At 33.4% G+C, this 25,355-nt stretch overlaps 1 protein-coding gene and 1 long non-coding RNA gene across 16 annotated transcripts in view; both read left to right on the forward strand.

Annotated features, from left to right (window-relative positions):
* The window catches only part of Rdl (Resistant to dieldrin), an 85,548-nt gene that overhangs the window by 19,114 nt on the left and 41,079 nt on the right, over positions 1-25,355 (forward strand). For all 15 annotated transcript variants that reach the window (XM_072910176.1, XM_072910189.1, XM_072910187.1 and 12 more), the window contains exon 2: positions 20,990-21,090. In XM_072910176.1, coding sequence (XP_072766277.1) covers positions 20,990-21,090 — 101 coding nt within the window. The remainder of the gene's footprint in view (positions 1-20,989; positions 21,091-25,355) is intronic.
* Positions 1,118-9,387, forward strand: LOC140675682 (uncharacterized). Its single transcript, XR_012048427.1, has 2 exons — positions 1,118-7,158; positions 9,206-9,387. It is a non-coding gene; the product is annotated as an uncharacterized lncRNA (long non-coding RNA).

The raw sequence follows: 25,355 nt of genomic DNA on the forward strand, positions 1-25,355 counted from the left end.
CTGCCCTCACGCCTGCCCTGCGTCTCTATCCCTGAGTGCGCGAGATGCACTCAGCATAAGCGCGTTAAACGGCCCCTTACTTCCCGATCGGGGGTCCTCGATGATCGGCCCGGAAGGTATTATTACGACGAGATGTTGCAAAGGATAATTACAGCCAAAATTTCTGGTTACATGTAACTGGAAACTTTTCCACACTCTATGGAAAGTCAACAATAGTCCTCTCTGTAATAATGTAATTATAATATAAATATTTTAACTGCAAAGTTATTTTATTTTCACTCTATTTTCAGATTTATGACAATTATGTCTCTGCAAGGCTTTTTTGATTTACGTCACAAAAATCTCGCAACAATTGAGATATTTTGTCTGACTCTTTGAGAGGAGGCTAACAAAACTAATATTATCCACAATATTATTTCGAGAGCCTCTCTATAATAACGTAATTGTAATATAAATATTTTAACTGCAAAGTTATTTTATTTTTACTCTGTTTTCAGACTTATGGCAGGACTCTTTTGATTCAATATATGTCACAAATATCTCCCAACAATTAAGATATTTTTTTCTGAAGACTCTTTGTGAAAAGGCTAACAAAACTAATATTATCTACACTGAAGAAATAATTTTTCAACTTCAATAAAAATTTTCCAGGTGTAAAAAATTACCTGAAGATAAATGATTAGCAAACACTGTGATACTGCATACGTTTTGTACTTAATCAATTTAAATGAGAGAGACAGATTTATATCTGTACTATTAGTGTAATTTAGACAGAAAATTTTTCTGTGGTGCCTATCTTTAAGTTCTATATTTATGATTAATATTTGACAATTCTAAATTTTCTAGAAGTATTTATTGCTAGAATATTGCTGCTATAAATTCAGTACGTGACAAACAATATATTCTAACAGATACAAAAAATAACAATAAATTTTAATTGAGACATATATAGAAATCTATCTATATATCAAAATATTTTTTTAAGTGTATGATTGAACAAATTTTGATATAAAGGTTATTATGTATATTATTATTATATTATTATTTATATTAAAAGAGACATTTAGAGATACACATGCATATCCCTTGATAATTATATATAAAAGATTAAAAAACTTATAAAAATAGACATTTCAATTGTAATATTTATAATTGTTAAATAATTATGGTATCTACAATTTGTAAACAAATGAAAAATTGACTGAGTAAAATGGTGAAATATTGAAATATTATTGCACATAAACATTAGATCTCTATACATATATTTTATTGCTCAATTTGACGAGATAGATAAATGAAGGAAATTACATGTAAAAATTATGTAACATGCTTTGTTAAATGATATTATCCATCTCTGGCGAGTTTATCTTTCGAGATATGTTTGCGGTAACACATAATCTCCAAGGGTCTCTTTACCATAAACGAATTAAAAGATCAACATCACAGATATCTCACTTGAGAGATATAGTGCGAATTTCGCACGAGGACAGTGTAAATGGCCGTTTTCCGCAATGTACAAAATAGATATAGAAGTAAATGCGGTAATAACAAAAGAAGCGCTATAAAAGGGAATCTAAAAAGCGGTTATCGGGAACGCAATCTTCATTGCGTGCTAGATTTATGCTATAGGTAACCGCGAGACTATACTTATCAGGAGCCTGCACTGATACGTGATTTGCCTTTTCTTCTCAACTTCTCCTAAATGATAAAGTGACATTTGAGGAAATTTCAAGGAACTCGAAATATCTTTACCCGAATTTATATATTAAGAATGAAAATATTTTATATTTTTTTATATTTTTACATTAATTTCTAATCCTCATCATTTATTCTGTCTTCCTTCTCACTTACTATAATCAAATATTTTTCTTAATTTTAATAATAATACAGTCTTGATTTAAAGCAATCTTCTTTTTTAATATATTGAAGAATGCTACGGTTGACATAGCAAATTAATTTTCAAATATTTTATAACACAATGCAGGGAGTTCTAATAATACACAAATTGATATTGGAAAGCTCTTACTTATCGAATACGTAGAATATCCGAGGTGAACCGAAGACAAGACATAGCGATCGTTCGAGTCGATTTCATTTTGCCAGTACATCCTGGCACGAAGGTAAGGCATCGCGTTTCCAAGAGTCGAACTCTTGATTGGCAGATCGACATAAGCCGCGTTCGTGTCGGGGCCGCCCCCGTTGGCGTGGAACACGATAAAGCGTAACTTTATGACAAGGTCTTGGTACACCATTCACGTGAAACTGCAGCCCGCAAATGGCTTGAACTTTACAAGACGCTTTCGAATGTCTCTATGATGGGAGCCACGATGGATTCCTTATAAAAACCATTGCGTGCAGGAATGTTGTTTCAAGAAGTATTTCTCAACAATATCGAACGGCCAGGTTCTTTTGTCAGTTGCCAAAAGAGATTATTCACCAATAATTTATATGTATATTATGTTTTAACAATAATTTACTCTGAATAATTTATTATGATAAATGTCACCTTGTTTAAGTACTTATGCGTGTTAAATATTTAACAGGAGAATAATTTTAATTGTGACAAGGGGTCGCATCTTTTTTTTTCTACAAATAAAAAATGTATGATCAGGTTTGCAGAAAAAAGTCTTGCATAATGTTACTCGCTAGATTACCATTAAAATATTAATTTGGCGTTCCACCGAAATTTTTATCAAAATCTCAAATAAATGCTTTTATAAAAAAATAGTCGTTACAATATGTAATAATCGTATTATTTTTAGAACAACAATTATGCGATGTTAAAAATTAAGGAAAATTGGATCTCTGTGCCAGATTTTTACGATATTTGAAAGTAATAACAATTGCATGTACAATTTCATTCTTTTTTCGTGCACGAAGTTTTTGCAGATCTCTTGTAAAGAAACTACAATTTCCATTTATACTGCTTATTGCTTATTGATCGCGTACCTTCACCAATTCTCGACAAAATCATTGTGATTTTGCGTGTCCGGCTTGCGTTACCAAACCTCATATATCGTTATCGCCGATAACAGTTGTCCGCCTCTATCGTCGATCTCTATCACGTGCTATCCTTACTTCAATATGATTCGAATCAAATGTTCATTGCGATACGTTTTACAAGATTTATGATCGCCCAATTTTCTACATCGTCGAAATCGTCGAGCAAACGTCAGTTCACACGTGCAAAATGATGATCCATTTCTCTTTCTTATTTTATTACAATTATAACAAATAATTAAAAATAAATTAATTATTATAATAAATTTAATACTAATAATATTTAAATACCTTAACAAAAAAAAAAGAGATAAAATTTGAAAATATTTAACAATTATTATATATTAGGTAAAATTGTCAAAATTTTTTTCACTAAATATACATTTTATATAATATATAAACATACATTTATGTAATCCTTTAATAATGAAATGACTTGTTTTACAGCATCGCCACTGTATTATTAATCAGCCGCCGCATTCGTGTGCACACCGTTCATCAATAAATAAACGAGCATTCGCGGTGAGAAGGGAGAATCTAAAAACGGAACCCCAGTTTTAACTTCTCGTAAAGTTTGTCGTGCGCATGATGAGAGCAAGTGCCACATTTGCAGACAAAGAAAGTGGCGGTCGATTAATCTTAGCTTGTTCTCTTCCAGTCATGAAAGACCTTAATAACGGAGGTGCGCTCTGTTGGCTGCGAGAGGTCGGCGTAAGAATAACGTTCGTTGCTTTCGGAGTTGGCATGTCCATTACGTAGGTAATGGTAGCGGTCTCTGCCAGCGTGTTCGCGTCCCCGTTGACATTGGTGTTGGTTGAGCAATTCGTTTCGGAGTTTCTCTTCACCCGCGACTTAATGCGATTCCCGTGGAGACTTTAGATCAGAAAGACTCTAGTCCGATTCGCGTTAAAATTATTGCGCGTCGCGCGAACAAACGCGACCGTTAAAAAATTGTCCGTGTTCCCATTTACATTACACCGAGATTTTCTTTTTTACATTTTTTTCTCCGGTATTATTAATCCGACGAAAAATGTAGATTAAAAACCGCGCGCTGTGAATTATAAAGCTCATGTGGGACGGTAGACGTGGAATATCTGAGCATGAGCTGATGATATTTTATGATCTGGCGTCACCATAAATTATGCTAATGATAAAACGACGGTATATAATGATATTAAAGGCGCCGTTACGGTATGTATATACATATTCTGTCAGAGAGGCGGAACTGATTGTCAGTAACAAGGTCATGTTTCTTCTCTAACTGGCGGTTGTTCTTGGGAGAAAAACACCTGGCGATGATAAAAAATGCTGCAAAATACGTAAGTGATATATACGAGATAATATGTACCTCGAAATGAAAAAAATTATCGTTTATTTCATGAAGCGGACGCATTTGTAGTTATTACTCTCGAGACCATGTTCATAACGGGATAATAAAGTGAGCGGGAAAAAGGCACCCATAAAACGGCATGATATGCATCTCATATACCTCATTAACGTTGATAACGTTCGCTGTCACGCGAAATGATGAAGACTTAGTAAGGCCGAAGGCAGGGGATGTACAAGGGGTGCCATATTGGAGTTGAAATTTACTGCCGCATCGAAAACGTTATATGCATCGATAGAGATGAGGTATTCAGTATTCGACGATAATAGCCAGTAGCTGTTCCCTTATGGCCCTGATAGCTCGTGTCATGAGTAAATGATACAGATGATGCAGGCTATCTTTCTTCCTCCCTCCTGTCATATATGCACAAATTTTACTAAACGCAAATTAATTAATTATTATCAACCGAGTTATTGAAGTGACCTATACTTTACCCGATTAAAAAAAAAACCTTCTTCATTTAGAAAAAATGCAAAAAAAAAGGAAATCAAAGTAAAAGATGATACATTTGTCACGTCAGTTTGTACAACTCGAGTATACGTTACAAGATTATAAAAAGACACGTAATATAGTTTTTTACAGGTTCAGGTTAAAAGCATATATCGTGTGAACTTCTCGTCTTTTCATCCGTCTGCGAACTAAAAAACTGCGCGAGCATTCCTTCCTCACTTGCTTGTATGAGTTCTCTCGAGTTACTCGCGAAGACGAACGGTCGAAAAACCACGGATGAGGCAAAAAGTTTGAGAAAATTCTGCGAAAAAGACGAGATATCGCGAAAAGACTCGCCGGTTATGAGAAACATTAGAGTCTCGTGTAATTCGCATGTGATAAATAGTATTAGAAAGTTGTATATATGTACATATCGGCGAAGCGCCACCGGCCGGGGGCGACGTCGCCGTCATTGCTTGTATCCATCGATCTCGGTTAATTATGCAAGCTATGGTCGCGACCTTTAATGGCTTTAATAACGGAGGCACACGCTGCACGCGGGATGCAAAAGGCCGGCATAAATCGCAAGAATAGTCTCCCCTCTCTCCGAACCTCCCCTTCTCTCGTTCCCTCCGTCGTGCTCTCTCCCTGCTCTGCGCTGGTTACAGTGACATTTCCATTACGTAATAACGGCCAGGTAACGGCGGCGCAATTTTATTGTGACTCAAATTAATGAGAATGCAGGCGCCTTAATTATTAAAAGTAATGATACTGCAGTCGCGGCAGCGACGCGTGATAGTCAATAAATCGTCCGCAATCTTGGTCTCTCGTATGACCCAGACCAAAGAACACTTGGCTGGATTTTCCTATAAAAGTTCGCGTAAACCTCAAGAAATTCGATCGTGAATCGAGATGGAGTTAACGAGATCTAATTTTGAATCAAACGTAATAATTACTCAATGCATATCATAAAATAATATAGTTTTATAGTTGTTTTATTAATATAATATATATGTAGTTCATTAAGACTAATTTTTAGACAGAAAAGTGTATAATTACCTTGAATTGCTCCCTGTTAATAAATTACAGCAACAAAGATATTGATGTTACATGTGTAGATTATTTCTTAATATTTTCGTTTTATTTATAGAATCCTTCTAGAGACCATATTGATAAAAACAATTTACTAGGTCGATTTGACCCTCTATTAATAGGATCTGCTTAACCGAAGGTTAAAATACACGACAATATTTTGCAGCATCCACTTTAATTGCGTTCTCTTTTTTTATCTGTAACATCTGTTTTGTTTAAAAATTTTGGAGTTTGCATACTTTAGAGATTAATCTTCCAGCGATTAATATTTATGTCAATGGTAAAAAAAGTTTCGCTTGATTTAGTCATCTTGAATCATACGATATTTTCATCGTTAATATCATAGTTAACCTTACTACATATTAAGTAAGTCCTGTGCCTATAGTTAGTGTCACTTAACACTAAAAATATCTACGGCCGTGTACGTCTGAGCGCACATAATCAATAATTACGTACGTTTTATATTTACGTTGGCATTATACACCGCGGCGTAGAAATCTTACCCGTCTCCGATGCTTGAATATTATCGGGATAAAATTTTTTAAAATTCTTAGTTTAAAGATTCTCCGCGATTGGAATATGCTCCGAGTTAAATTTCAACAACAAAATATGGACACAATTACATCAAGTTAATTGTATCGATTATATCTTGTGAATTTGTTTTTTGTATGTAATTTATATTAAATACAGAATAAGCATTTTTTTATATTTCCAAATACGCATTTATATTTCGAAAGATTAAAAGAATAAAATTATAGCGCGTAATCTCTGTGATACTGTAATTGCTTTTAATATAAAATTTACAAAGCACACAATTATGCTGTTGATTCCCTAAAACTTAAAAATAGATTTGAAATTTTGTTCATCCTTAAGAGCTCCTAATTTTGTTTCAAGGAAAGCTAAAGAATTTACAAAGTCTTTTCAGCACGAATAAATATAATTAGACGGAAAAGTATGAAGCTTTTAAAGAACATAGTTTGAAAAATCTAGCGCGTTAAAGTAATTTATCACTCGTAAGAGAGACGAGTCGCCTCTGAATCATTTTTATGCAAGCATAAGAGCTATATATATCTTGTATTCTCGCGCTCTAGCTCAATGGCTTGTTGTCTGAGTTCCCAAGAGCATCGCGTGTCCTGCAGATAAGCCCGCAGTGAATCTGTAATAAAGTGATGGGTTCCGCCAAAGTGCTGAGACGTCGTCGTCGTCGTCGTCGTCGTCGTCGTCGTCGTCGTCGACGTTGTCTGTACAAGGTATACCTCTACCTCTACCAAGTATCATTGTCGTCGGACGCGCGTTTATCTAAGATCTTAGTTAATCGCCAACATTCGTAATCGCGAGTGCCTACATCGCAACAGGACGAAAAGGGCAACGAGTGGTAATAAAGACGGCGGGGAACGACGTCTTTGTCGTCGACATCGAGGTCCGCTTGTATCTTCGATCTCGGTTATTCGCGAGTCGAGTGTTACAGCCTCATTGTTTACATTCATAACTGAGAGCATCACGCTCGCGGCGAAAGGCACAGCGAACAGTGTCGAAGACAATGAAACCGACGTCTTTATCGCGATCGTCGCTGATTGTGAACTCCCTGTAGAAGCCGGGCACGTCGTCGAACGATGGTTTCGTTTATTCTTAAAAAATTATTTAATTTTTGCTACGTCGGACTTTTAATGAAAAGCATCGAGATATTGTGTATAAATCGAATATTCGAATTATATATGTTGTAGTCAGATTACAAAATCATTTTATAAAACCTCTAGGCATTTTATAAAATGTGACCACAATCTCAAATTATGGTTAAAAATGTTTTACAATCTAAGAATTTAAAAAAAAAACACTAACAAACAACTTGTCACATTGTTAAATGATTCGTTTCAGATACTGATTAATTTATTTCAAAACTGGCGTCTTACTAACGTTTCGTGCAATGTTTACATTGAGGCTGTGCTATTTATTTATAATTACGTTTGTATCATATAGAGGGATTATTTAAAAAAAAAAAAATAAAGAGTTAGAATAAAAAATACTTTATAAAAATGAATGAGATTCCAAAAGGCAGTGCAATTGAAAAACACCTTTTATACAAAAGGAGAGTTAAAGAATTTTATTCTGGCTACTTTATTATTTTAGAGAATTTTATTCATGTTTACTTTTTATAAAACCTTAATCGTAATAAATGTGTTCAAACCTGAAAAGCTTCTTTCATTTAGAAATACACATAATTACCCATTAATTTTCTATAAACAAGTAACAGATCTATAAAGACAGTTCATAAAACGATTGAAATAAATCAGCCAGAATCTAAAATGAGATGTACATACAAATCGTTATATATAATAATATGGCAGGTCACTTGTTAGCGTTTTATAAAAAGACTTAAATTCTTAGGCAAATTGTATTTAATTTTTAACCATGATTTGAAAATGTGGACACTTTATAAAATGCCTAGATGTTTTATAAAAAGACGGATTTGTAATCTAGCTACGACATATATAACATACTCGTATAACACTGTTTGAATATTCTTCTCAATCTCATCTAAAATGTGCAAAAATAATTAATTATTTATAAATTAGAACATGCTATTTTCAGTTTCAATTGTTTTGAGATAATCTCAACGACACAAATATTGTATCGGTGAGATTATCTCTACAACTGCGTATTAACGTCAATAATGTCAATGATCAAAATAAAATATCCCTATGAGAATTAGCTGATAGTAAAGAGACTTTCGAACGTGTTTTTAATAAAAGGCAGTTTTATACATATGATTTGACGTACATATTCAAATGTACAGTAATCAAAAATATGTATATTATTCATGAATTAATAATTAATGCAATACACAAACGCTTTATTAATAATTTTAACAACAATGTGCAAAGCATTAATAATTTTATACATTGAAATATTAATAACAATTGTACTATTTTCTCTCTCTTTCTCCCTCTCCCCCTCCCCCTCTCTCTCTCTCTCTCTCTCTCTCTATTTATCCATCTATCTTTGTCTCTCATCAAAAATTAATCATATTTAAATTGAAACATCGTGTGAGTGCTATTCAATTATTGTACAATAAATTGATGTTCAGTATTTTAAATTCATATGTATGTTTGTTTACAATATTTCCATCACAAAATTTATAAATCTTGAATATATTTGTTGTTAATATTGTGCATAAAAAGACAATATAAGATCTATTTTAAAAAAATATATTTACTCTCATAAACTTTTTTAAACTCTAGTAATTATATAGATGTCATTAAACATAAGATCTCTATTAATTTGAGTTATTTAAACCAGCAGAGAATACGAGTCAAGTGAATGAACTGAAAAAAGCGGAGGCAAAAGGAGAGAGAAATGACAAGCATCGTCCTATACATAAATAATACACGCGTTAACGAAGAGGCTGATGGAGCAACTTGCGCTTTTGTGATTGTACTTGCGCAACAATTTCCGCAGTAGCTCTTGAGCCGTTTGCTAAGGTTAGGACATTTAATGAGTCTGTATATCTTACTCTCGTCCTTATCTTCGTCCCCGTTTTTCGACATCTTCCGCCACATTGCTCCTGACATCCGCGACCTTAATAATTCATTGCTCGCGTGTTTGTATGCGTTACGGATACGTGGATACATTTGAGTATTTCCGGGTATCTATTAGCATTTAATGAAAATATTAAGTTGTACGCGAAATGCATTTATTTTGTTGTTGTTGTATGACTAATTGTGAAACGAATTTAATTACATTGAATAATAATTACATTGAACGTTGAAATTTGTGGATGCAAAGATATATCAGTAATATTATGATATAATGTAATTTTATGTACATATTCAGTATTGTATATTTCTGTTATAATATGTATATCTTTACAAATTAAAGATAATAATTCAATAATAATATAATTCAACGAATTTATTCGAAATAATAAATTCAACGTGTATTACATATATTTCTGGCAAATTTCTTTAGAATAGAAGACTAATTTATGCACTGCACGCAATAATATAATATTTGTATACAAATGTCACAAGGCAGTAAGGTTCAAAATTAGACTTAAAGACTTTTTTTCAATGTAGACCTCGAGAGGGATTGCAAGCTGATATCAAACGTCAAACGACTCCGACCAATCAGCTGAGGTAAATTGCGTCCGGGAAATTGCTAGGCTCACATTTACGCGATAATGACTGCCATCAAACGATAAAACCTTTATGCCGTGCAACCAATATTGTTTTCGTTAGACGAAGCCTTCGTGTCGTAAGGACATTAGTAGACAGAGAGCAGAAAGTTCTCTCCAGGTAGTCCCAATGAAGAAATACATCTCTTTCGGCATCGCCGGCTATTAAGAACGAACACACAATGAAGCTAAAGAAACGCTGATAGCGATTTAAGCGTCATCGTATGCCGTTGCGTTTAATGGGAACGCCTTGTTTCTCTCGCGCTTTACGTCCGCTCGTCGCTTACCTAAATACCGGAAGTGGTTGTCTCGGGAGAGTCGACATGCTCTTCTCAACCTCATACAGAGAAACAAGAAGCACAAAGAAACACAGGGTTGAAAGGAAGATTACACGCGCGGTTTCGCTCTCGGCTAAAAAGAAGCATACGGAAAAAATATAGATAAATTAAACACAAGACACAAGAGGTCCATTAATCAGGGTCAAATTATTTTCTTATTTTAAAAAGTAAAAATCTTAAAATGCCCGCATAAAAAATAGTACATCTATCTTTTTAATCTGTAAAAAATACATATATGAAAATCAACGTTTATTTTAGAAATTTTACTTGATGTGTATATATGTGTGTGAAAAAGAAAATTCTCTATTTTGGTTTTTCCAAATTATCTAAAAAATTTAATTGAATTTAATTTAATAAAATTTAAATTAAGTATAATTACAATAGTAATGTTTGTCGAAATTATATGTACTGGTAACCAACAAATTACCTACACTGTATTATTAATTTACAAGGTAATTAGGAAAAATATAGATTGTTAATTGATAAAAATTTTTTTTTAATAATTAATAATTTACTTTTAAAGCAAATATTAATAACGTGCTAGCTTAATTATAAAATTGTAACAGTAATTTGTTGCACGATATAAGAGAAATAATGTTAACAATCCTTTTCCTCTTTTTTTTTCTTTGTAAATACTTTTTCCAGATGTCAGAAATTCACTTAACTTTTAGGAATTGTATCTCTTTATAGCTGCCTCGAACACTCGCAATGTCATTTTCCCTGCAACATTTCAGAAAAAAACCTGGCAAAAACCTTAACTTATTCGATTAAACCTGTTTCCACCTACACTCGCAATAAAGTTCAATGCCCGTAAATGACGAGCTTCAATGGTGAATCGTCTCTTCTGTTCATAGGGCAAAGTTAACTCACATACAATGAAATAAAGCATATATCATTAGCTGAGAAAATAAGATCAAAATATTACATAAAGTTTAAACAACAGAATCTATTTTTAAATAGATAGATAAACTCTGAGAAAGAATATTCATAAAGTAAGCAGCAATGATATTTATACGATTAATAAAAGCAAATATTAACCATAAACTCTGCTATTAATATTGATTAATATATGTAATGCCAATTATGTCATATTATAATTACCTTTTTGTTGATAATTAAAATTAAATTAATTTTGACCTTTCTTTAAATTTTTCACACAATAATTTTATCTACCCTATTTTACGGCGTGTTTGCACGACCTAAACTGAAGGTCCCATAAGCACGAGTCGAACACATGCACAATCGACGGGTTAAAGCGGCCACGTATTCCCTATCGTCGTCATAACCCACATAGAGGGCGTCACACCGGGAGGGTGGAAGAGGGACCAGGGGGCACCCAATGACGTCAGATTCGCGCGCACAAGCTTACACAAATACGTCGATAACCCACCCCGGATGCCGGATGCTGCGCTCTCTGTTTTCCCATCGACTCTAGTGTGTTGTGCGACGTGCGTTTCTGCAAAACGTCATCTCCCATTTATATTCTCATTTTTAATCCGTTCACCTTTTATATCCATCTATTATAAAACCTCTACCAATATGTACGTTTATACACTTTAGAAAATCTGTCACGCACGACAGATTCAACGCACAATCTTTTCGATGTTCAAGAAATTTATACAACCTACGCGAAAAGGCAGGATTAAATTTCAAGCTGCGAAAGCGAGCTTCGAAATAGAGACGATAAAATAGAGACAAGACTAAAATAAGATACAAGGAGGCAAGCTGCGTGATAATCCGATTTTCCGATAGACCGATATTGATATAGTCTCGAAAGGTCAGAATTAATGAAACGCTAGAAGCCGAATTAACGCGAGCCGAACGAAATCGACGGAAAAGGTCAGAATTGTGCAAAACATGCGTAGGCATCGGTTATATTGACATCGCTCGCGGATTAATTGAAGCGTATTAATTCTTTTTTAGAGATCCTTTAGCTCGCAGGCATGTGAATAAATATATTGCATATTAAATTGCATGGGATACTGATAACAGAATGTTTCGAAACAACACAAGTCCATAATTTCTGAAAATACAGAGATATCTAATGGATAATATTGTACTTTAAACATTTATACACATTATGCATGAAAATCGCGCAAATTTACATAAGTCTGTAGTATACATAAGTGTCGTGAGGCCATTTATATTATATATTATACTATGCATATTACACACATTACAAAACATCTAATATATCAATTGCAAATTAAAGTTAATTTTAATTCTTGGATTTACTTTGTTTTCATAATGATTTATTTTATACATATAACATAAATGATTTGTAATATTACGTGTAGAAATGTTTGCATTGTGTTATTTTAAAATGTTTTGTCATCTAAGAAAAATGAAAAAAATAGTCGTGTTTGCCTATTGAACTGACCTAAATAAAATCATGTGGGAAATATTTATTTTTCAAATAGAGTTGCTACTACATTATATTAATGTCATAAATTAAACTTTATCAATTTCTTTATATTACTTTATGAATATAAATATTTAATGATAAAAATATTAAATAAATGAGCAATAAAAAATATAAGCAAAACGTTCTGAAATCATTCTATTTTGTACGTACTACAAAGTTTTATTTAAAAAAAAACAATTGATGTAACTTATGATTATTTTATTTTAGTGGATAATAATCTAACAATGCAGCTTTATTTTGTTTTATTCTGTTTTGTATTTTTCTAAAAGTAAGTAGATTATTTTAAATTAACTTTATGTACATATTACATTATTATAAAAGTGTTAAATCGATATTTATGAAATTGATCATTTCGTGTTTCCTAAATCATTACAAGATTTTTTTGTATCGGTATGATTTGAGAAAATTTTATATAAAAAAAAGAAAAATTTATTATTGTCTGTTACTTATCTTTAGTATTTAATGATTATTTAATAGTTATTTATTAATTATTACTTTATACTGAATATTTCTTTTACTTGTTATTGATAAAATATAATTTAATATGACACATGAATTAATATAAATATAAATATTTTTTACTAATTAGTTTATACGTTGAATGCTTCTTTATTTGTTCTTAATATGTATAAATACGCATTAGTAAATAATTTCTTTTCTTATTATATTTTTTTTATTATTTCCATTCGCAAATTTACTATTTTTGAAAGAAGGTTTAACCGGGAGACTGGTTGCTTGAATCTACTTTTACACTGTCATAAAAAATTTATAACAAATCAATTTATTCTTAACAAAAAGGTTAAACACTCTAATAATAAATGTCTTAAACATCAAACTAAAATGTTCGATATTGCATACAAATTAGTGCCATAAAAATATAATGTAAAATATTTTCAATAGTACGATATAAGCAACTTACCCTATAATCAGTCTTTGAATCGACAATCCTGTTCAACGTCATCGAAATTTCTCTCTTCGCTGCCTACAGTTGTAGCAATCTCGTATGCGATCGATTGGGCGCCGATGATTCGCAAGATTTTTGTGTATTGGCAAAAGCTCGACGAAACACAGGGTAGAAGAAGTTCTGCGCATGCAGAAAGAGCGAGGGAGGATGAGACGGGCGACGGCTTGCTTTACGGACAGTGACAAATGGATCCATGCCGGTCCATCATCCCCGCTCGTATCACCGTCAAATGTATCTCGCTGGCGGCGAGTTACAATCGAATGGATGTCTGTGCTTTCGCATATCGGGCACGTCCTATTTCGAATTCTTCTGCGAGTTTTTTCATGTTATCTAGCCTCTGGTATCGCGCCGATCCTCCGAACCCATTAAGCGCGTTATTTATTATCACCTACTGTAAGAAAATAATATCCTCTCTATACGAGTAGAAACGAGTATTACGTATTAGCTGCAGATTGTCAAATAAGAGTCTGAAATTTTGACAATGACGACTGCGTTAAAAAACAATGCACTCTATATGTAAAGTATATATATTACACTCAAAAAAATGATCTTGCAATTTCAAAAAAAATTTTCTACGTGTAAAAAATTAACTGAAACAGATAAATGATTAGCAAATACTGTGATATTGCATTGTTTTGTAATTAATCAATTTTAATGACAGAGACAGAATTTATATCTGTACTATTAATGTAATTTAGGCAGAAAATTTTTTGGTGCCCATTTTTAAGACCTATTGTTAAGAACAATTATATTTATGATTAATATTTGGCAATGGGATCTAAATTTTCTAGAGGTATTGCTAGAATGTTGCTATAAATTCTATATGTGACAAACAATATTCTAACAGATATAAAAAAATAGCGATAAATTTTAATTGAGACATTTAGAAATCTATCCATATTAGCAAAATATTTTTTTGAGTGTATATGTATATGATTTTATCATTATTTGTCAACACCAATCAGTCTCCAGTCAATCGTAGCCAGACTCTTAGTTGAGGAGGGTCTCTAGTATTAGCTTGAATATGATAACGTGAGCAATTATTATTCGAGAAAAGGGCAACGGGCGTCTTTGAATTTGATGATATGCTGACTTTGAGAAATGATCAAATGATTCCCCGGAAACATCGCACGATTTATCTTTGAAAATCCAAAAGATCTTTTATAAACAACGAACAAATGTAACCACATTTATTAAATTATGGGTGCTCTGTATAAAAAATAAGAGTATTAATATTACTTGAATATTGAAGAAAAATTTTCTGTCAATTAATGTAAAAAAGTTGAAATGAAATATCAAGCAATGCACATTAATTACCGCATTTATTTGTATTAATTATCATATTATTCCCACTTGATATCATTAATTTGAAAATTTGCGATTAAAAGCTGATAAGTTTTATCAGATTCATAAGCATGCATGAATAATTTATTATCGAGGAAATGAACAAGAGAGAGAGAGAGAGAGAGATTTATTTATATATAGATAGAGAAATATGAGAACAGAAGTCCCCAGCTGTGATATCGATAAAAAGGAAACACGCGGCACTGACCGGAAGGACGCGCTCGCATACTTATGACTTCCTGACTCTTCCACAACGGTAAATCGGCGCCGAAATTAACGTAAATCACCCTGAAAAACGTACAACTCGGCTCTCGTTGATTATATATAACGTCCGGACGACCGATATATAAAACCGCTTTTTCGTCCACACTCGCTCTTCATCATGAATAATTCATAACCAATCCTCGCGCAAACGCTGTATGTTTGGCAAAGAAGGATTGGCCCCGGGATTGAGAACAGCGTGACGAAGAAGGAAAAGATGTGAAAAATCAGGACGATAGATTGAGAGAAGAGCGGGGAGGGGCCGATACAACATCGTAGTCGATAACTTTTTAATTACAAGAAGAGAGAGACCCTTACAAAAGACCCTCAAGACTTCTGCCTTTCAAAGACGCCAACCACTCGACATAGTCGACAATGTCGGCGAAGTTGCTGGCAGTTGTTTGACAACTGTTAGCCTGAAAATAAATTGCGCGAAACGCTGTTAATTTAAATGCCAGGAAACGAGGTCGGCGGAAGCATTCTCGTCACAAAAATATTTATCTTTCTAAAATATCCGGAAAAAGGAGAGATTTCTCGCGTACATTAATTGAAATTTATCTTTAAGATAAAATATACATACCTAGAAAAAACGGATGTAATATGCTCAGATGTGAATATACATAATTAATTATAAAAAGATTTGATAACATATGTAATTTTATGTAATGATATATAATAATATTCAAAATTTAGCGCTATATAATCTTATCTTGATATAATTATATTTAACTAAAATTTATTTTCATATAATGTAGATATTTTATATCCTCTTAATATCAGATTCCTTAGAACATTAATAATAATAATCAGATAATAATATAATTAGATAATGTAAATCAGATCTTGCAGAATATGATAAGATCATATCGCAAAATTTCGGATTTAATTATATGGCTAGATTATATATCGCACCAAATTTCGGATAATATTATATATGTGATTTTATATATATAATTACATAAATCCATTTTTTTCAAGTTTTGAAGATATGACGAAAATTAAATTTGTAGTAATTTTACCCAAACATTTGTAATGAAAATATTATCATTGAAATTATATGTCATAAAGTGTAATTTGTAATCGATTACAATTAAACAGTAATATACGGTAAATCCATGTGAAATTTTCGTTTATATAATATACAACACATCCAACCAATATTCTACAATTTCAATAATCACTAAAATAAATCAGAAATAAGAGCAGAACTGAATTCACATAATGAATAAGCAAAGGAATGCTTGAGTACGCTTGCATCGCTTTTTGAATTTATTGAAAAAAGGCAAGAAAAAAGAGAAAAGGCGAGTTGTTGCCCGTGTGCACATCGAAGCTATCGAGCTAGAAATAAACGTAAGTTCCTAGAGAAAATTTGTGAGATGGTTTTTCATCATTCCTTAAAGACAGGAAAATTGCAACGAGCCGGAAAGACTAAAAGAAACAAGGAAATAGGTTGAACGAAAGAAGAAGGGGAGGGGAGAAAAGGACAGGAAAACCGGACCGTGTGCAGAAGAAATGTTGGAGTCGGGGGTCAAGAGCTCTTAGAAATCCGAGAGATTGAAATTCGAGGCGTCTTCGTCCACCCGGACGGTCCTTCTTATTTACGAGACTTTCAATTACACCCAGACTCAGGCCCAGGCAGCTATCCACCGTAATGTCTCTTCCATTTTTCTTCGGTACTCGCGCCACGTGACTGCGCTGCAGTCTATACTATTAAATCAATTCGTCCGTAAAACAATTGCGCCACGATCATTCCTCCATGCGGCCAATGTAATTTGTGCTATGCTAGATATCGAGGCAACATCGAGCGAAATTAACGCGACATTATTAATTACGGTAATGGCAGGTTGACAGATAGACGCGGTCAGAAAGATGCATCTATTAAATATGGATAGGCCACACATATTTCTGATTATATATTGAGAATTATAAGAGAATTCGATTATGATAAATTCCCGTTAATCAAAATCTCTGATTAAAGCTTGATACAAAATTATCAATCGACCTAATTTCGGCTAAACAGATTTATCCAACGTAATTATTATTAATTTCGCGTTATATCTCTTTATATACGTAAAAGCGATATAAAACTCGAGACAATCATAATTCGAGAGACAACGCACAGAATAACGAGAAAAATGGATTTTTATGAAGCAGAAAAGGAGACTTTCAGCGAGAGATCTAAGAAACGAGCGAACTTCTGAAAATATTGTCTGGCGGATAGCAACGCTTTTGAAGCAATGAAGCATGAACGGCTTAACTATGGCGTGACATTTCTCCTACGGCCTTCCTGAAGATTCGTGAAAAAGACGCGTGTCCTTTCGTCTGGAATACAGACACCCAGGAAATCTCGTATACTCGAAGAACATCTTTCAAACGATCGTAAATGTCATCTTTTTTTTTTTTAACGGAGAATACTCTATCCTTTTTCTCTTTTTCATAAGCAAACAAAAAGATCCAGATCGTTTGATATAAAGTTGATTAAAAAAGCTTGCAAAAACCTTTACGTTCATATCTGAACAAAAGTGACAAAGATAAAATATTAATTAAATATCATAATATGTATACTTGATATAACGTTCAACAAAATTAATTATGCGAATACACGTGAGGGATGTGATATATTTACAAGTGTATTTAGTTATGACATATTTTAATTTTTTTATTAAAAGAAAATTTACTAATTTATTTTTAATTGCCATGATTGTAATTGTATTCCAAGAATTTCGTACTTTTTCTTAGCAGAAAGCGTTCTAAGCAACAGTCTAATGGAAATGAAGTCAACTTTTCGTGATGAATTTCCGAGAAATAGTCTATCTATATTTTCGCGCGCGTATCTGCACGATACCATCTACATCGTATTATTCGCACCCTTGTTCCCAGAGTAGATATTTGCCTCTAATCAATACGCCTAACCTCTGACCTATTATCACAACTTGGTAGCGAGATCTTCTTCCATTATGAGATATCGTTTCGCAAGACTTAAACTATTATGGGGCTGCAACAAATTGTTCAATAAAATTCTTTCAAATACTATACCACAGGCGATCAATCTCTCTTCACTTGATGATGCTTTATTCCAAGTACTTTAAACATTACAATTTGTCATAAAATAAATCGTGACGTAAAATTGAATAGCGAATTAGAAAAAAACTCCACTGTAAAAAGTGTCTACGAACTTTAGACATATTTTTGTCTGGACTTTTTATCTGAATCTTCAAATCTGTATCTGAAATTAATTCATTTTAGATAATCTGTTTTAATCATCAGAATAGTTTTTCTAAAAATTCAGAAAAATATCTGAAAATTTAAACACTCTTCTGAAAATTATTTAAAAATTCAGACAATATATCATCTGTAAGAAAACCTTAGATACCGTGAAATTTTTACATACTGTCTGAATTTTCAGACATTCTTCTGAACTTTCAGACAAATTATTCTGCTGATTAAAACAGATGAAATTACTACACCCATCTGGAAATTCAAATAAAAATGTGCGAATTCTTAGGCAGTTTTTAATAATGATTACTATATCATCTATTGATCGTACATTACTTCTTTCCTTCTCTTTCATTTAACATTTAGATTCTTCATCATTTAATTACTTCATTTATTTTTTATCAAAATCATAATGTTTATTGCTGATTTATTTAATGTTTAATACTTTGGTATCTATTTTACTATTTAACTTTGTTTCTCATAATCCTTGTAATTACAATGACTTTGTTTTGGCATAAGCGAATAAATACAAAATGATTATTGACGTTTTCACGACTAAAGAGCCTGCTACTTTGGATTACAAAGTAGACCGGATACTTAAACAACGGTTATTTTCTTGATTTATAATTGATTACGAAATCCCGTGAACCTAATCGCGGGGACACATTGTAGATCGCATAACTCACGCTTGGAATCTTGGTCAGTAGAATAGAACGCGGCAAACATGCACGATCTTGATTAGTCTAATTCGTGCAACACTTTACAAGCTCGCCGGCTTTGCTTGCTTTCATTGTAAGATTATGCGCGCAAACTGATGTACGATAGGTACACCGTGTCTCGAACATTCTGCTGACTCATATGTACATACTGATTGTAGGGTCAAGGCTTTTATTACGTCTACCTTGTTCAATGATTGGAGTAACGCACGAATTAAACATGCATGACGTTATTATTCGAACTAATTTATAAAAATTATTCACGATTTTTATATTTATTAGACGATATTTATATAAATCAATCACTTTTCAAAGCAACAAAGAGTAATCGTGAGTTATGAATTTTATGTTGTCATCCTGATACAGGAGTGATAATAATAATCTCAATCTTTTTGTCCATTATAATTTGACGATTATATTTAAAATAATAAAAATCACAGTAATTTTAATTGATCTCTTAGCCAATTATATGATTAAAAATCATTGCTACATGCTTAATCAGATTGAAATAAACGGTATTTTGTAAAAATTAAAATTTGTCTACATTATAAAGATGCAAAACTTGGAAATAAAAAATAATTTTTCGCGCAAAATAAAAGCAGTGTGAAAATAAAAGATTGCACAGACATAATATTAATTTCTTCCATCGTTTTCGTTCCGATTAAAATTCGCAGCGATTCGTGCGACTCGATCTGCAGATATCGCAAAGATATTGCGTGATCTGACCAAGGTCGTCAGCATACGAGAAGGGGAGGGGGGCGGCGGGGGAAAGAGGGAAGGGGGAGCTTCGCGTGATCCGGGAATCAACGCTGCGCCAAAGTGATTACGTGCGATCTTGGTCAGCCCGCTGAGCCAAGCAGAAAACGTTTCTCGGGCGAGAGTTGCTCTACTTAACGTAACAGGAAATCGGCTGCTGTGCGGCCGTTGTGACCATTAGATCAGAGCTCTCGTAGGTAGGTAATGCGGAACCGTATCAGCCCGCGGATTCAAGGGCCGTTTGTTTGGCTGACCGAGGCCATCTGTATCTACTGACCCATTAAGTCAAGAACAGACCCCCTGCACTTTATGTCTCGAATCTTCGGACGTATCTACTTCTCTCTTCGCGGTCGTGTATGTCATGCAAGCTCTTACAATATCTTCTCTCCAACTTATTTTCCGAATAATGTTAATATACTGGTATTTATATCAATTTAAGGATCCCTGACAATACCTCAAAATTTATCTTAAATTCGATTTCATAAAATGCAGTCATTTACAATTGATTTATATTCGAATAAATGATATTGTTATAAAAACAATAGGATTTGTATATTATTTATAAGAAACTTTTTTTTAAATAAGAAACAGTTTTCTAAAAATAAAGCTGTTATACATGCATAATATTACAATATATATTAAAATATTTATCCAAAAGACTTTTAATTTCATAGCATTGTAATTATAATAAATTATAATTATGTAGAATATTTATTGCACTTGGAAAAAAATTCTTACAATCAGAGACTCCAATTAAATAAATTTAACTAAAAAAACATAGAGATATAAATAAATGTAAAACTCATACTATAAATAATTATTACAATATTAAAGCACATTATATTTTTTATAAAGAAAATGTAAAGATTTTAATTTTCTTTTAATTACAGAACAAAAGAAGGCGGCAGTATGCTGGGCGACGTGAACATTTCTGCGATACTAGACTCCTTTTCCGTCAGTTACGATAAAAGAGTAAGGCCGAACTACGGAGGTGAGTAGGGATTTGTTTCTCCCATTTTTTTCGATAACCAAGATCATTCAACCACCCTGGCGTGGATTTAATATCGTGCGCAAAACTTGTCAAATTCAATTACATTTAATGTGATTATCGGATTGACGTCGATTAGCGTCAATTAATTAACGACTGTGAAATAATATACGTGCGCCGTAACAAGTTTTGCGCAAAGAGTTCTGCGTCTCATTTTTCTTTATGTTCGTTGCACTATTACGTGAATCTAAAACATTATCTTGCAGCCAACGAAATTAAAAAAGTTAGATGACGAAAGAAATCAAATATTGACACACTGACAAACTCAATCAATTAGTGAGAGAACAGAATACTAGTACGATTCTTTCAATTCCACTTTGTTCGCTGCAAGCGCAGGAAAGAACTTTTTACGTGTGCTCGGATAAAAAAAAAATAACTGGCATCGTATTCCAACTCTTGATGCAGTGCTGAAATAAAAAAAAGTTTAAAGAAATACACTGACAGTGAATATACATATGTACAAACAGAGAGGATCTATCAAAAAAAAAAAAAAAAAAAAAAAAAATACATATTTTGACGCACGAGGTAAATCGATACGCGATAAATCAAAATATAAAGCGCAAGCTTTCGAATCGGCGTAACAATGACGCGACACAGAGTAAAACTTGGACGAAACGCTCCAGGAAATATTTTTGACGTCGCTTACCACTTCCCATATTTGCCCTACAAAAGCTGCAAGCTCTGTCGAGCATACTACCATAAAACAAGCCTGACAGGAACAGCGCGGCAGCACGTGTACACGATTCTCGCATCGTGTTTCTCTCGCGTCGGTCAAAGGAGTAATTTGCAGTTTATCGCGCGCGGCTCGATTACGCAGGACTATCGAAAAAAAATATCGATAAAGCTATGCGGAGACAGAAACGTGTGATTCTGACGGCAAAGATAAAAATAAAAAAAAAAAAAAAAAAAAACTCGGAGCGTTTTCTTTTACATTTTACTTTGGACAATCTGCGAGAGATGCAGTTTGTACGCGCAATTGGTGGGCGGATAGACTTTTGCGCTTTGAATAAATGCCAGACGCGATGCGAATTTCGCGGTCGAATAAATGGGATGCTTATAAAACACGGGAATATTAAAGAGCCATTAGGCCAGTTTCGAATGAGCGCACTCGCCAGAGTCGACGGTCAGTTAGAAGCAATTAGTGTCCGCCAACGGACAGTCTGTCCCAATTTCGGGCTATAGGTCCGGCCAAAAAGTCACCGCATGTGTTTCAACATAGGCTGAACCGCGACGGAACGATTATCGGTGTCGGGAAAGCACTTTACGTTTATGATTCATGTATCGACAATTTTACAAACGACAAAGACACATTTTCGAGGATGGCCTCTCGTGGGTAGGGCAGGGCGGGGCTGGAACGCTTCGATAAAACTCGGATCGATGCTAGGGACGCTCCACGGGTTGCCACGGGTTACCGTTAACGGCATCTCCGCAACCGACAAGAGACAGAGAGAGACTCTTTCTCTGCATCTTTTGTCTTCAATTACGATTTTGACTTTGATTTCGACCTTCGCGTCTTCGTACTCCCTCCCTCTCGCCTCCTCCTTTCTTTCGTCCCAAATTCTATTCCAGGACCACATTTGGACTTTCGTGAACATACGTTTCTTTCCTGTCCCGATCGCTGACAGAAATGACGGCCGGCTTTACATATTTGGTCCGCTCCCATTTACTCCCTCAAGAGGAGATTTGGGATTTAATTAGACCGAGAATTATTTTAGTTGTTCATTTTTGACGAAGCTAAAAATGTTTACCGATAACCATTGATTTATTCGAAATGTATTTTCGCTCATAGTTATAATTGCTATTACACGTCAGATATGAAAACCGAAAAAGCGGTTAACCGAATAATTAAAAGCTTTAATTCGTATATATGCCGCGTGTAGTTAAAATTACAAGTGCTGCAATTACGAATTCTCAGCGTGTAGTGGAATAAAATAAACACGCATTCAGCATATTATCATTTAATTACGTACATTCCATGTAACCATATTAAATATTGCACATAAACCGCTTCAATATTGAAGAAATATATTCAATTTATTATACTTTGTAATCGAAAATTGTTTCAGTTATAGTAATCAAAAATGAATCAACAAGCTTTCAATGAAACGAGAAACCTTGCCAACTGAAATTGATCGAAAACACATAAAATACAATCTATCTTTCGATTCAAACTACTTCGGTTCAAACTACTTCTAAAAGATGTATTAGTAAAGAATGACTTTGACGCAAACTCGGGATTGAACTGTCAAACGAGCATTTTCATTTTTTTGCGAAACGCATCCAGACAAAACATAATATTTATGATAAATATTCATAAATATTTTCACTATTTATTTCTTTTTTAAATATTATATAAATATTTTATACATATTTTATATTAACCCTCCGTCAGTCGTCTATCTAATTCCTAACACTTGTTAATTTCTTTTTTACTTTTTTCACGTACCTTTTGCCTGATCTATCAATCAAATGCTAATGAAAAAAAAAAGTGTTCAAGAAGCAGAGGAAAGTTAGTCTGTGAGACAATACATTGCGACCATCTATAAATAAAAAAAATATTACTAAATATGATCAACAAAAGAAGGTTAACAAAATTATGAAAATTATATTATTTATATTATTAAAATATAGAGTAAATATTTTATATAATATATATAGTAAATAAAACAACAATAAATGTTTAGTAATACAATTTTGTAAATATTTATCAAACTTTTGCCAGGATATTTAGGATAAAATTCTTTATCATCTGTTCAACCTAAGATTACAAAAATATTTATGAAATATTTTGAATAGAGAGAGAGAGAGATATTTATAAAATATTCAAATATTTATAAAATCTTCAACCATTATTATAAATATTTTATAAACCTCTTATAAATATTATATGCTATCTGGATATATTATTATTGTCGATAGATTGCAAAAAAGGTGTATTAAATAGCGTATCGTCGATTCGAATCGTCGATATTCGCGTCTCTCGTCGTTGATACGGAATTCGTTCGATACAAGTTTTTAATATTTAAAATTTAGATCGCGCTTTGTATACGCGAACATTACGGAAACGGGCACGAGAATACCGTGACCGGACGTGGGATAAACAGTTGCCGCTGGTCTCTTCGACTCGTGTCGCTTCATTGGATATTCCTCGGAGCGCAGCCGCGGATTTTCAAACAGCTCCACCGACGCGGTCCAAGGCCTATGTAAAATGACAAAATACGTGACAGGAAATTCGAAATGTTTGCGCTCCATAAACTGGCTTGACGTAATAATAAACAACACAACTTTTCACGTCCGTGTTAAAAAGAGCTTCCCGACTCAGACAGAATTGCAACAAATAAACTCATTAAATCGAATATATTTATAATTCATAACGCGTTTGTTGATGCAATTTACAAAATGTACTATAGAAGTATATTTTTTATATATAAATATATTTTTTATATACATGTTTATAAAAATATTTAATATAAATATTCTATAGATATCTTTTATTATTTTCTTTTTATTTATATAAAATATTGTCAAAAATATCTAGATTCTGAACTATGGAGCTTTTTAAGCTAAAATATTGTCAATCAAAATAATGTCCAATGATGTAAAAAAAGATATTATAAAAACACAAACATAAAAACATCTATAAATAATCTAGGAATATATGGGCACATGCTTGGCTGATGACTGCGATTTTTCAACTCCATAGTCGATTATTAATTTTTGTTCTTTCTCAGTTGCATCACACATGTGTCTCGTATATCTTTTATTTGTTTTTTTTTTTTTTTCGGAGTAAAGCTCTCTCATGGGTGATCGGTTTGCACGAGCGAGGCATACTGGGCGCGTTTCAATTAACTCGATACCACGTCGGCCGTGCGTTTTCCAGCGTGTACGCGAGAACGTCATTGTGAAATATGTGTCCCATATGGGATGTTCCTCGGCTATAGGGGCTTTAAAAACATCCTAGAAATGGAAATGAAGATATATCGGTCGAGTGGCGCACGATGGCGTTGGCAGAGCCGTTGTTTACGAGTCAACTTTATCGCGAAAATGCCAACGTGAACACGTATACTCGCCTCGTATTCGTTAACCCCTTTTACCAATTCGCGCCCTTCGTTTTTTCGCCCTCTCCTCGACAAACGGTTCTTTCCATCCGCACCTGGCTTTCCGCTCTCTCCCTCTCTCTCTCTCTCTCTTTCTCTTACCCTCTCTCG

Source organism: Anoplolepis gracilipes, chromosome 2 (assembly GCF_047496725.1).
Source record: "Anoplolepis gracilipes chromosome 2, ASM4749672v1, whole genome shotgun sequence".
Taxonomy (NCBI): Eukaryota; Metazoa; Arthropoda; class Insecta; order Hymenoptera; family Formicidae; genus Anoplolepis; species Anoplolepis gracilipes.